General features: G+C 43.5%; 1 protein-coding gene across 2 annotated transcripts in view; it reads right to left on the bottom strand.

Moving 5' to 3' along the window:
* Positions 1-14,822, bottom strand: part of NPHP4 (nephrocystin 4) — a 60,958-nt gene that overhangs the window by 44,272 nt on the left and 1,864 nt on the right. Inside the window, exons 4-9 of one of the 2 annotated variants that reach the window (XM_068916292.1) lie at positions 11,979-12,151; positions 11,599-11,663; positions 9,232-9,387; positions 3,225-3,361; positions 1,967-2,148; positions 1,543-1,669 (exon numbers count right to left, since the gene is read on the bottom strand). In XM_068916292.1, the coding sequence (XP_068772393.1) occupies positions 1,543-1,669; positions 1,967-2,148; positions 3,225-3,361; positions 9,232-9,387; positions 11,599-11,663; positions 11,979-12,151 (840 nt within the window). Of the gene's footprint in view, positions 1-1,542; positions 1,670-1,966; positions 2,251-3,224; positions 3,362-9,231; positions 9,388-11,598; positions 11,664-11,978; positions 12,152-14,822 lie in introns of both variants that reach the window. The other variant, XM_068916291.1, reaches the window with a different exon arrangement.

Raw genomic sequence — 14,822 nt, 5'->3', positions numbered from 1 at the left:
CCAAGATTAATAAATCTGCTGTTGGGAGGATTCCTTTATTCAGTGTGCTTTCTCTTCTGCTTTATGTTCCCCATCTGTCAAGTTGCATATCTGAGATGTTAGTCAATAGCAATTTTTAAAAAACAAACAACTTTCTTCCACTAGTGCACTTAATGAGCGAGCAGAGCACTGCTACAACAAAGACTGATTGTGGGGAAAAAACAATGGGAAGCAAAGAAATATATCAAGCGCTAAGATCTTGTGATTGCTCTGGCTAATGAAAAACACTTCATTTTTCAGAAATAATTAAAAAGCAGTGATGTGTTAAAATAAGCCAGGAAAAGGTTAAAAAAAATACTGAAACCCTACAGAAACTGGAGTTTGAATCAGAAAATTCTGCAACTATACAACAGCTATTCAAGAGATATGTTAAGAAATAACAAATGTTTTGGGCTTGGTTCTATGATTTTTGAGGTCATGTTTCAGTCTGAAGGGCACAACATCTTTTTCTCCTATGTTATTAACTACTTCTGTGGAAAACAGTGTATTTGCTTCCTGTAATATAAGGCATAAGATCATCATGGTAGGAGTTGGAAACATTGAAAAATAATTCAACTATCACTGCTAAAGCCAGTAAAGTTTTCTAACATGCTTAGGAAAGAAAAAAAATCTCTCTCAATTTAAATCACTGTTGTTCATCATATTTATAAAAGGTTGCTCTTTTTAAATGTTAAAAAAACCTTCTTTACTATAGATGTTGCAGAATGCATACTGTTTATCTGAATCATTTTTTCACTTTAACAGATGGTGAGGCATTCAACAAGTTTCCTATCTTTTCCAAATCCTTTTTGTTTAAAAAAAAAAAGTCGCAGAATTGTTTCTCAGCTTCATTTCAAACTGTCCTGATGTTAAAAGGAAAATGAGGAAAAAAAAAAATCAATGGAGTTCTGAGAAAAAATGGCTTCATTAAAATAAATGTAACCTGTAATTTTGAATTGCAAGAGCAGTACCTTTCTCTCCTGTCTTTCTGTCACCTAGACATAGAATACTAGTTTAGCAGGTTGAAGGACCTAGAATTGTTGTCTAGCTAGAGCACATGCAGCACGATTCAGCATTTCAGAAAATAGAAAGCCATGCTCTAGCAAAAAACTATTCCATTTTTCCTTACAGGACTCAAGACCTTAACCTTTTAGGAAGGAACTAAGGAATGGATGACTTGTGCCTTAAACGCCTGCACTAATTATACAGCAGACAAGAATAGCTCAGAAAGTGCCATTTGTCTATTGTCTTGATAATACAGGACGGTGAAATCTGGGCAGACTATCTAGTTACTCAGAAGGACTTTGGTCCATCAGGTGCAGATTTATATTCTTTAATAATTGATCAGAGAAACTTTAGAAATGTCACTGAGTAACCAGAGCAGCTGTGAAGCAGTTACTGCAGTCCTTCAGGGACGTGTGACTAGTTAAGGATTGTCAGCAAAGCCTTTACTGGTTTCTAAGGCTTTTCTGTGCTTCCAGATGAAAGATGACAATTATTTGCAAGTGTGCAGTTCATCCCTACCTTCCCGTTGGCTCCCCCCGACGCACAGAAGACATACTCAAGCTGGAAGAAGATTGCAAACGCTGGGTGACGAACCATTTCGGTCAAATGAATGCGACTCCTCAGAACCAGAGCTTGACCTACACTGCTGTGTTGGAGCATAACAAAAGGGAGGATTAAAAAGCAATTGCCAAAAGTATTTATTTGGGATGCACGGTTGACTCTCTGCTTGTGAGCAACGCACCAGAAAACAGGCTAACAAACAGCACAGGAAGTTATCCAAGCTTCAGTCTAACAAAAAAAAATGCCAGAAGGAGGAAAGGGGAGAGGCAGAGTCTGCAGCTCTAGCCCTGCAGGCAGGAGCCTGTCAGGCATGAAAGGAAAGAAACTGGGGCCCATGGCAAAGGTGACAGACTTGCAGCAGCTATGAGTTCTTGCTCTTTACCTTGCTCTGGAGCTGGAGCCCTGCTTCCCAAGGAAGCTTGCAGAGCGCCCCCGAACCATCTCGGCCTCCGGCACCAACACAGCCACCTGCGGCGCCTGGACAAAGCACAAGCCGTTGTGGACGCCAACACGCAGCCGTCGTTCCTGAATGGTGACCGTGTTGCCATCTGGTGTGGAGTTGGCCTGGGACATGCAAGTTTCCCAGAAAGGAAAAAGTACAGCTTTGAATAGCAACGGATGCCTGGGAAACGCACAGCAGTAGGCTGGAGGGCAGGTTCCCCAGGGCTGAGAAGGGAAGGAGGAACCTTCAGCCAAGGCAGAAAATGCACTAATGCTGCCGGTGTCATTCCGTTGGCACAGCTGGGTCAGCCCCTCTGCAGACACGTTGCCTGGGTGTCCCTCCCTCCCTAGCCCTCCCACAGAGCAGCAGTGGGCTGCAGCTCCCACCCACATAGCCCCCACGCCAGCCAGGGCTCAGACTGGCTCTTTGGAAGAGAAGTCTTTGCTTACACTAATGAAACAAAGTCAGTGGAAAAGCAATGCCCTGAGTCTAATACTGACCTGGACCCCAGGCATGTGAGCAGGGTAGATTTGGGGGGGGGGGGGGGGGGGGGGGGGGGGCAGGGGGGTGCACTCAGCACCCTGCAAGGCCAAGTCTTCAGAGTGGAAAGGGCCCGAGACAGGGCAGGGAGGCAGCCTGCAATCCATCCGTGCGTACGAGCAGCTCAGCTCCCCGCCAGGGCCTCTCCCTAAGCCACTGAAGTGTGTTCAGGGGCTCATGAAGAGAAAAGGAAGATTTAGGCAATCAGTCATAAACTAATAAAAATGGAACCTGCCCCAGAGTGATTACTGGATATTAAAGTGTTTCATCTTAACAGCAGATTCAGTGCAAATCTGACAAATAAACAAGGACTTTGCTTGAGGTCTCTGTTGCTCACTAAATGGTATGACTCTTAATGTTTGTTCTACTAAGTATCTTTAAATCTTATCTCTCCATTTTTCAATACTGAGCTGACCAGAATTCTACTTATTAGGATTTGACTATCCAAAACAAAACCTACATAAAATTCCTGTGTACTAATCCAGAAGAGATCTAAGTAGTAAAGCAAGAAGACTTTCATAGCAGGAATAGCATACCCTAAGCAAGACACACACACTAGTGGAATTTATCTAAATGTTTCCATTCCACTCAAAAACAAGGCACTGACATTATTTCTTATTTATTGTACTTTCTCCTATTGTAATTCTATTGGCACTACCTTCAGTAAACGATCATTGTTTAGTAAATCCAACAGTTCTTCCTCAAATTTCTCCAGAGAAGGATACAGATGGATGGAGAGTTTATCCAGATAGCATGTGACTGATTTCATGAGCCGTGGTTTCAGAAAGCAATCATCTGAAAAGACAAGGCAGCCACGCACACATTACACTGCGGTCACAGGAAGACTTCATCAGTAACCAGAGGGGCTCCCTCACCACCCCATCCCAGGCCCCACTGCTGCTCGGGGAGGGAATAGCCAGGAGACAACGTAAGCACAGAGCCCTCATCCTTCCACAACCAAACTGAAAGAAAAGGAACATCTCAGGGCAGGTCATGTTCTCCTTATAAATGCTGCTAATAATAAATTCTACCATGCAACCGTTTGATAAGAGTGCATTACATGGACAAAGCAGCATCTGTTACCACTTCAGCCGAGTTTCCTGACACTACCTATATTCTTCTCCAGCAAGCGTAGCATGTTCTCCTCTCTCCAGCTATTAAATTGACCATCCTGAGTCTAATAAAATACGATAGCCATCAAGTCTCCTTGTCTCCTCAAGTCTGACAGCTCAACCAGCACTACAGGGTGGTACTAAGGGGGTGGATGGACTCATGCAACCCCTGCCATAGTAAAATGACCAAGCAATTTCCCATCAGATCAGGCCAGGACAAGCACTCTGAATTCACATAGCAATTCTTAACAAGAGCCAGCTTGCTTTCCTTCAGACCACAACTGCAAAACAAAGGAGCAAGGGCGAAACCCTGCCCAGGTGCCCACAAGTCCCCAGCGCCTGGCTTGAAAGATGCTTCTGCCTCAGGGCAGCAACGTGACCCCTAGGAGCTGCCCTCCTGAGAGAGGCACCCAAACGAATGGGCTCTAACAGACCTATACCGTCTGAAAAAGGCAGAGTCCAGGGAGCTCCAGATAACAGAATTAAACAGAACGAGTTCAAAGATTAGAGAAGAGTTCTCTCGGCTCCAAGGAACGGAGGAGCTCCTAACAAATTAAGGCTAGCAAAGCTGGAATCTGCCTTAATGTAATTTTAGAAACCAAAGACGCTTTACACGTTCCATATCCTCCGTTTTCTTAGTTTTCAGTCTATCAAATTACAGGGTACATTTTGCTTAAACCACTCCTTGTAAACTAATTTCAAGCATCCTGTTCCTTTATATCCAGTGTACTATTGGTGTTTATTGCTTGGTTCTTTTGCCTAAGGGAGAGAAAAGCAGAAGCAAAGGAGCCTGAACTTCTGCTGACAAATCTGTCCTTTAAAATAAAAATTTAAAAAGTCTTTTTCACTAAAAATAGTAGTTAGAGACTTTAGGCTTTTTGCAATGAGTTAATGGAATGTAAAGTCACTAACTGGACTAGCAATGATGAGCAGCTCTGCAAGGGGGCATTTGGGATGCCCCAGTCACAATCCTGTTACACTTACACAGCAGTCCCACGTTTACCAAGTCTCCCAATTAAGCATTCCAGTTCACCCAAACCCTCCAGCATATGCATGCCTGCAAACCACTTCCCGCTCCCCTGTCATGCAGGAGGCTGCAGAAATACAAGGCAGCCCTTGATTAGCCATAATTCTGAGTAGCACACGCAACTCCACATGGACTCTCTCTCCTGCTGAAGCCTGATGCTCAAGAGATTTTTTTTTCTGTAAGAAAATTAATAGAATAGAGTTACCTGGTCAATGAAGCAAAAGCAAAAGCCAGGAAACCAACATCCACGGCTTTGTGCGATTTTAATGCCAAAATAATACTTCTCGTCAGCCACAAGATGGGACTATCGCTCTGTGCTGCTGGAGGCACGCAGCTCAATACACACACACACACTATGTTTACTAAGGATGCAGGGAAATGCAACTCCTACCTGCTAGTAAGGGCAATGGCTCCAAAAGCTGGGCCAATAGTTAAGAAAATGCTTTAGAGGCCTGTGTCACAAGTGGTTCTGCTCCTAGATTTTCAGGCTATCACCAATTTTCTGTCTATGGCCAAGGGCTCACAAGCTGCAGCCATTTCACTGTTACGCTTTCGTGCGGTGGACTGAACAGTTCTCAACTGCTTTGGAGACCTTGCTGTAACATTTATGGTTTTAACATTAATTGATGCAAACTAAAAACTGCTCATCAGTAGGGTTTTCTAAGCAGTAAGTTGAAGAATAATTCAACTGAAGAATTGATACTGTCTTTTTATTCTCTGAATTTTCAGATTCCATAGTTTTAGTAATTTCAACTCAAATCACAAAGCTCTGAAATACACAGGTAAAGATTTATGAAGGTTCAAATTGTGTCAGACTCTCATCCCTCTGGACTTGCCAGGTCTCCAGCTATCCAGAACACCATCATGAACACAGACAATTTTAAACAAGCTGTAAAGGCTTCTGCTAAGACTCAACTGAATGACTCTAATTAAATGAACCATTATTTATCCACAGCAGTTTCCAGGCAGTAAAGCAATTAACAGAAAAGAACAGAATGAAACCATTTTGACATCTTAAAGAATTAGATACAAAATGCTATGACTACATCTCTATGAAAGGAAAATTCCAGAGAAGTCCATGATACCTCTTTCCAAGTAAAAAGCAGAGGGAATGAGCTCAATAGTTCATGTCAGAACTCAGGAGAATGTTTCTAACACCCTGAGAATAGTAATTTCTGACATGGAAATGAATTTCTGAAGTCAGAATAAGCCAGCAGAACACGCAGTTTGACTTCCACCATAACAGAGGCTAAAGATCCCCATCCCACTAAAGTGTGAAAGTGCTTCTTTGAAGAGACCTCCAGGCTGACAGGCTCTGGTGATGGAGGCTGCCAAGTCCCTAAGTAGGCAATGCCAGTGATGAACCAGGACTACCAGCATTTGGAGGAACCATCCTCCAAAATCCCAGGTTTGGAGTGTGACCTGCTCCCATCATTCTTCTCTGAGCCCTACCAGCCAGGCTTCTCTGTAAAAGGAGAGCTCAGCATGCTGCCTGGGAACTTATTTAAAAAGCATTTCAAAGCAGCAAGGTCATCTTTTCCCGTTGACATTATTTTGCCCGTTAGCGACACAGTCCCCCGAGGTTCCAGATTAGCACAGATTAATGTGCGTGAGTTTTGGGGAGGTCAGAATGGGCTTTATGCTGCCACATCAGGCAGGGAGTTTTCTCCCTTGAAACAATTCATTCCCTTCAGAGTTTCACAGTGGGGGCCCTATTAAAGCATAAATGGTTTCAGATTACATAATATTCTACTGCTATTGGAAATACTTATGAGCTACATAGTCCCTGCTACAAGGCACTATAGAGCTCTGTTGGTTTAATTGTCCAGTGACCGAGATTATTCGGAACCTGCTGGAGTTTAACGCTTTAGAGAACAAAATAACGTAGGAAGAGCAAACGAGGGCCTGGTCACACTTGCTAGTCCCTGATTTTATCACCTTTTCACCAGATGACACCATTCCTTTTGCCCTCCAGACAAAAATCAAAACACTAAACTTCAGCACGGGAAACTCACGGTGGATACTGAGAAAAACCTTTATGATAGATATGCTTAGGTGCTGAAACGGATTGCTGGTGCAGGAAGGAGAAGAGAGGGGAAGAGACAGAGACATTAAGATCAAATTAGCCAATCTATATGTGGAGTAGATAGGTGCTCTTGCCTCAATGCAGGGCTCAGACCACAGATTCTCTCAAGGTCTCTTCCCGTCCTGTTTTCTCCAGTCCAGTAATCTCTACAGCAGTTTGTTATTCTGCTTTCAGGATAAAACACTCCGTATGTTTGCTTTCCTTGTATGAAGCAGTTAAAAGTAAATTCCTCCTTTACTCCTGCAGTCTTCTCTTTACCATGGCCTGCTTGTGTCCCAGTTAGGCTTTACAACGTCAAATGCTGCCTTTCATAGTGGCAAGTGCCTGTTGAGAAAGACCTTTCCTAGAGCACACCTAGGAGAGGCAACAGCTGATGATTTTGATTTGATACAGGAGTGAGGGGGTCCCAGGGTCCAAGCAGAGCACTGAGGGGTGGAAAGGGCTAGCCTAGCTCTGTGTCTGTGCAAGAGTCCTTTAGGCAATCAGTTTACCTATCACCCCTCTTAGTTCACCTGGCTGAGAAAAGGACAGATGTGCCTATTTACAGAGGAACTGCAAGTCTCAGTCAATCACTTTTGTCAAGTGCCTTCAGATCCCAGATGAAAGGTACAGCCTCATTCAGTATGCAGTTTCCTTCACCGATGCTCATCGCTTCCACGGCTGCACATCTCACCCGGTATTCAGCACATTCATCTGACAAGACTTGTGCTAAACTTCCCTCTTGGGTAATTCCTGTGATGGCAGAGCATATTCAGCAGGGACAAGGCTGGCCCAGGGCACAGGCCTTTTCTCCAGCATGCCCCCATGTTTCCGTTCTCCTTGCGGAGGCAGCAGATGCTGCCAGGAGATACGCTCCCAGGAGTGAGACCTGATGTCCTGGCACATGGCAAAAGCAGTTACTTGGGAGCTACAACTGGGGCTGCTTTATATTCAGGAACCCGACGGCCTTCTTCCTGCTTCTGAGCAGCTTGCTCCAGTAAACACGTTCGCATTTCTTTGAGCCTCTGCATCGCTGCAGTACACTGAAAGGAACTATACTTTGGTATCATCTACACGGACAAGTCACCTAGATACGTGAGTTCTTGCCTCTCAGGTTGCAGGAAAGACACTCTGAAATTTCACCTGACTTCTTGTCCTTTGCTCCAACCAGAAAACTGCCAGAACTGTCAGTTGTATCCCTTCTTGTGACATTTCCACCCATGCCGAGGGAAGGCCACTCCCAAGCAAGCAGTGGGTGCTCCCTGCGTATAGTCTGAGTTGTGGACATTCCAGTCTCTGTGCACTGAGTCCCTGCTGCGTGCTGGCTGCTGCAGAGACTCTAGTTACTCCTTTTCTCAGCAGCCTCTTGAGAGAAAGTTCTTATTACTTCTGAGGAAACCTTTGACAAAGCACCCCATGATCAACAACTACCTTCCTGCCTTTTTCTGCATGTATCATAACACGGGCAGCTCAGAGGACAATTGACATGAGGCAGAGCCCTTGGACTGAGCTGCCTTTACTCCCAGCACTTGCATAACACAGCAGTGAAGAGCCATTAAGGCAATAAAGACACTACTTTAAGCTCAAGCAGTGAATACTAGACATTTTGAAATCACAAAGAAATGAAAAATTAAGTACGCTGTAAACCTTTCTTTTTTCATTTTTTCCCACCTATGATTTCTCCACATAATTCAGAGAGAAAAAACAAAAGCTGGCCCACTAAAACCACCATAGATGCTGCCTTTCTTAAATAGGCACCAAGTCCATGTCGGTTCATAAAATCTGACCAAGAAGTTCCAATAGCAATCACCTGCCTATAAGGTATTGTTACAATTTCTCTATTTATGACATTGCAGCAGTAAGACGTGACTGATTGATTGCTCTGTTTGTCAGTACACTTTGCTAGCACAAAAAAACAGAACTAACGTTCCTTGCACCTAGACGAGGGCAACATGCAAATGACACCAGGAAGCAGGAACCTCGCTGTTTGGCCTGGGAGGTCAAGCCACTACGTTTATGCCCTGCTTTATAGACACGTTAGAGGTGTTCACAGAAGGATCACTAACCTGCCTACAGAAGTACAGACATTTAAGAAACAACTGCCACCTCAAAGGGACAGATCCAGAAGGCATTTTTCTCCCTAGATATCTCTACTCCACGTAGACCTCAAGCCCCACTGGACTACACAGAGGGGAAGCTTCCCTTTCCAAGTAACCATACTGGAGAGAGAGGACACCTTACTGTCCTCTGCTTGCTGACCCTGCACAGAGGCACTGCGCAGAGCTTTTGTCAGCATGCCCAGAAAACAGATGCCACTGCCTGCTGGGCCCTGCCTGTTCTGCCCACACCCTCCATCAGGTGTCTCACGCACTCAGCAGCACCATGAGAGCGGTCATGAACAGTGTTGCTTCACATTGCAATTTGACTGACACAGACAGAAGCAAAATGAAGGAGTCCTTACTTGTGTCTCCATGTGCCGGCAGCAAGCCAGGAATTTTCTGTAGCCCAGACATCAGAAGGTTTTCAGGAAAGAGGTGAAATATTGTCTCCAGGGGCAGGTGGGTCCTTAAGGTGTATTGCAAGTGACTGTTCTCCATCACTGTCATGTGCTTGTTCTCTAAATAGGAGAGGACGTTATGAAATGATCAAGACCGTCTCCCCACGGTTTTAAAGCACTGCTGTCAGAGAAATTATCAATAAATGAACATTTTGGGAGCAAAGCAAAACTTGAATTTGAAAAGCATTCCTGAACTCCTGAATAAAGAGCCCTTTTCATGCTCAGCTTTGTGGGAATTCTGGCTTCACAGATCTTCACATTCTGCTGCTTCAGGATAACCACAACAAATGCCAAGTTGAGTAAACAGAAGTAAGCAAAGACAACAACCTAGAAACATTCACTCCCTTTTTCAATAAAGTCGTTCTTGTTGCTCCTTTATCTTGCAGTTTTTGTTGTTCCCATATAAGCAGATCTTCCAAAGAAAAGGAACAGAGCTCTTCTCAGGACAGAATAGGCGTTTACAGAACCAGATAAGATGCACTTTGATATTTCTGTCCTTCAAACACGGGGGGGGAAGCAAAAACTTAATTGAGTGCACGTAGCCTCAGTAGGGCTATGTGGGACACTTGCTTTTAACCAAACATCTTAAATTCCCTTTGTCTACTTTACTTCTTCAGAGTATGAAGAGGAAGAAAAATATCATGAGATGGGGAAAACTGAAATGACATCTCCTTCATTTAGCTGTGTGTTCACAGATGCAGCACAGCTCATTCTCCAATCACAAAGAACTCATTCTGGAGTTGCTGTGGAAATGTGGGTTCCCTTTCAGCACCAGAATGAAGAGCTACATCTCTGCTTTCAAGCTACTAAGAAGCATTTACTAATCACGGAATTAAGAAGTTATGACCGTTTTCACATCAAATAGAAAAACAGGGCGACTTTCTTTCTGACTACAAGATACACTCACTGTTTCTAGTAAGCGTGCTGGCATCTTGAGCGCTTGGGAAGGAATATTACTCAGATACAGATTATGCCTCTCAAATAGCAACAGATCTAAGCTGCCTTCTCCAAACAAAAAGCACTGTATAGAATAGACAACAGAAAGCTTTCTAATGGGCTGTCACAGGTGGACATAACGTTCAGTATTTTTCAAATGTCTTTACTGACCATCATCACCGGGCAATCAGAAAACTTATTCCTATCGCTTGTCAGAGCATTGTCAGTCTTAGCTATAGAATACGCATTTATTTCTAGTGCTAGAAGACATCTCTGTTTCAACAGACAAAAAAGGGCATTTTTCACAAGATTACTTCCTATGAAGAGCCTCACCTGGAACAAGGCAGCTATCAGCTTCCAAATCCAACAAGTCTTTCTGGAACAGAACCCTGTCGCTCTTACATTTTATTTCCACTATGCTGCTTATAAGAGCATTTCTACTTCTACCTCCATTTCCCTCAGAATGGGCCAGAACTGTACAAAATTTCTTCTCCTTTCAGTGTGAAGGGGATATGGCTTCTCAAAATGAGACAAAGTTATAATCATCATATACACAAACAAACCATTATTTAGTCTCACATTCTGACCTTTCCTGTCTTGGTACTGAAACCCACCAGGCAATCCCAGTGCTTGAAACAACATGGCACATGTCTGCTTAGCATTACCAGGACACAGACCACGGCCTCCCTTGTTGGTCAAGTTAAGCTGATTGAGTTAAGCTTGCTGTGATCCGGCCTGTCTGCAGCCTCTGCTATGCTTTCCCACTTTTTTTTTTTTTAACCCAGCACCAGCACTTTCGTGACTGGTAAAAAAAACAAAGTGCATTTTCTCTTTCCTTCTTCCCCAGGTGAGATGAGGTCATCTCTCTAGCCCCACATACTGGCCAGACACAGTCGTTCAGCTAGCAAATTCACTTTCAGCCTTCAGGAAAGAAGCGAGCAAACTGACAAGTACTAACAATGTTCAGAAGGACAAAGGTCTCAGTTACACACTCTGCAAGGCAACGTCCTCTTGTATTTCACCTTTTATGATGTGCAGTCCTTGCTTTGTGAGCCATGTCTGATCAATACGTATAAATAAATAACTAAAATCCATTTGTTTTGGGCCACGGTGTCAGCTTGTCTTGTCAAGATTCACAGAACCTCTTTCCTCTCTCCTGCTTGGTACTTTCCATTCTGCCTGGCTGATCTGCATTCATGCACATGCAGCCAGAAGCTGCCAGAAGCTTTGTATGCTAATATAGGGGGAATACATCCACCAAATAAACACAATACATATTTGGATAGCAAAGATTGCTAAGAAGGGAGTGATATGTAATATCTTGTTGCTGCTTACTTTCTATAGGGTCCTGGAAGAGCGGATGCAGTAAGGCACGAGGTGTCCCATGGTATAGCTTGAGTCTAAAACCAAAAAGCATAGACCAAATATGAAATATTCAGTAAATTCATCCGAAAGCACATTTTCCGCAATGCCTCTATTTACTAACAAGAAAACCATCCCTACTTTTTTAACCATCTATTCTGTTAGGGGACAACCCCATCATTGCTTTTCCGATAGCAAAGAATTCCAGTCTTCTAAATCCTAGGTTTGTTTTTTGCAGCCACAGGACCACCTTTTCCATCCCCCAACAAGTAGTTGTGTATGTTGCTGTACCGCTTTACAGCATTCAGCAAAACACTAGTGAGCTCCACTTCCCCCATGCAAAAGGTACCTACCCTCTGTCCTTGGTAGCCAAATTTGTCGGCTCTGACTTGCTGCTGAACAGATGAATGATTCCAAACCCGCACGACAGATCCTGAGAGATCCCATCTTGTTTCTTGGCTGTTGCCACAACTTCCACGACAGCAATGATGCTAGGGTGGTTTATCGAGGTATGGAAGTAAATGGTCTAGTTGAAAGATGAGGAAAGAAGGGAGAAAGGATATTTCAGATTTCAGGCCTGACTGGCATAGCTATTGGAAGACAAATTCATGTTATATGTAGACAGCAAGCCTACTGCAAAAAGAACAGCCACAAATCTTCCAGAGAGTAGCTCATAGCAAGTGACCTCCAGTAGGTGTGCTGAGCTTACTGCTTGGAAATGTCAAGCTGAAATGGAGGCTGGTAATCAGGGAATGATTCTCTGGGGCCTAGAAAAGTATTCCCCAAAAGTTGCCTATTTACAGTCTCCATCACTTCCTCCCCCCTCCCCCTTCAAGGGCTCCTCCTAACACTTCTGGGGGTAGTAAAGGGGCTACCTCTGCTCCTTAGCATGTTGGCAGGTCAGTAAACAGTCAGTGCTACAGCATTTTTTGCTCTGCGTTTCTTTATTTAGGACTCTGAGGAAAAGAGTTTTCCAAGGAAAACGGGGAAATGCTCATTTTCCAAGGTAATGTGATTTAGTAACTCAGGCTGCAAACACCTGAAAAGCAGGGTTTAAATGCTCATCTGACCTACAATTTCATTGTGAGCCCTATGCTGGAAAAGCAAAATGAGCTGGAAACCCTCACGTCTGCTACGGCCTTCATCTGTGCTGTGAGAAAGGAAGATCAGAGTGGTACAGACCTAAGAGGGGAGGGGACAGGACACAGGTCATCTCCCAGGGACAGGATTTAAAGCCAGGTTAATCTTTCTATTAAAAAGTCATTATCACAGTGTCCCAGAGAAAACATTTACTGTAATCACAGACTGTCAGGAAGGGATAACAGAGAGACATTAAAACATCATCCCAGAGAAATAAATCGTTATTCTATTATCTTTTATTGCAAAATGTTGAAATAATGACCGCTAACTGCTGACAAGTGGCTGGACAGAGACACTGATGCTTTGGCTTGCAAAGAACCAGAAAGCCATTAAAGTGGATCCATTGTTAGTAAACTAAGTTTACTGATGTCTTCTTAAATGCTAATAGCAGTTTTAGTAGCACGTTCTTCTCCTCTAAACTCTACAACAACACAATATGCATCTTCCCAACAGAGGTCACCTTGAGTTTGCCACACCCGAGTGGACTGACTTCCCTTGCCAATATTCTTCCTGCAGAGAGCCGCCTTATGACTTGTTTCTTTGGTTATACCGCTGAGAGGGCAGGGCAGTCGAAATGGCACCTGAGAGCCATTTAGTTTCTGCAGCCAAAAGCCCAAAACTTAGCATGTGGAGACAGAGGATTTAATTCTCCCCTCACACACTCCTAAATCCTGTGAAACTGCTCAAAGGGTTACTGAAAGAAGGGTTACTTCTGAGCAATGAACAGTGCCTTCAGAGGAGAGCTGTATGGTAGGCTATGGAGGATAAGCAATACAATTTAGTCAGTTCTGAAACGTTGTGAAATCCAGTCCTGTAATATCCAGATGGTCCATAATAAAAGCTCCTGCTATCTGTCCCTGACTGCAAATAAAACACCTAAAGTTCGTTGATGTCACTTATTTTATAGGGGTAGCATTCAGAAAAGCAGGTGCATGCAGAAACCGACAGTATGTTAAACAGTGGTATGTTTCTTTCTTTGCAGCACTCATTGCCATAATTCTTCCCCATCTCTCTTCAAAAAGTACAAGTTGACCGACAATTGAAATACAGAAGAAATGCACATGCCAATAAAGTACCCTCTGATACTGTTACTGATTCAAATGAATTCAAGGAGCACACCTATAATTCATACTAAACTTCATCCTTGGCACAATGCACCAGTCAAAACGGAAATAAAAATTACAATTAAAACAAGTCCTGAACAAGGAGATGAAATCTCGGCTGCAATCAATGTCCAAAGTGCAAGGATCTGCAGCCTCCCTTTCGGCTAACTGCACAAAACCAGCCATTGCTCAGAACAGAGCAAAAGAATCGCTGCCAACTGTGCTCTTAGTCAGCCCCAATGAATCTTGCAATTTTTCATGTCACAGCAGCAGGAGGGAGAAGGTGTCATTTTCTTTTGCTGATATTCATAATGGATAAAAACAATTGTTTTGTTTAAATTTAATACTAAGGTAATGAGAGAAAACTGCTCTGCTTGGGGACTACTGTTAATTCTCTTCCCATTCCTGAAGAAACACTGCACTCTGCTGTCAGCTCTGGAACACAACAAGTGGCACAGCAAAACAGCCAGCTGCTAACTACACCACTACCCAAACTTCGAATTAACAGAAGATCTGAATTCTCCCCTTAAAAAAATCAGACATGCAACATCAGACATGCAAACTGTCTTAATGTAACAAGATCTGAGATGAACCACAGTCAAGAGATTACGAAGCACCAGAAGTAAAAAAAGGTTTGTTGTTGTTCTTTCCTGGAATAAGGACATATGTAGAAGAACAGTGATAAAATGAACTGCCACAGAAAAGCTTCAAGAGTGAGAATAGCCATGCTAGAAGACAAAGGACCAGATCCTGCAAACACTTAGGATTTGCTGTTTTAAAGTGCTCGTGTCTACAGTGTTCTCATGTGCAGGCAACAAGCAGGCACCCAGAGTTCTCCAAGAAGCAAACAGCCACATGGAGTTTCAGTTTCATTCACATGAAGGATGAAGCCAAAGACGACTGGCTCCTATGTAAACTCAAGGAAAGATATCTTTTCCTTTAAAGCATTAAAAA

Source organism: Struthio camelus, chromosome 21, assembly GCF_040807025.1.
Source record: "Struthio camelus isolate bStrCam1 chromosome 21, bStrCam1.hap1, whole genome shotgun sequence".
Classification (NCBI taxonomy): Eukaryota; Metazoa; Chordata; class Aves; order Struthioniformes; family Struthionidae; genus Struthio; species Struthio camelus.
Note: the sequence above shows the minus strand (reverse complement) of the source record. Positions and strands in the feature narration are given on the sequence as shown.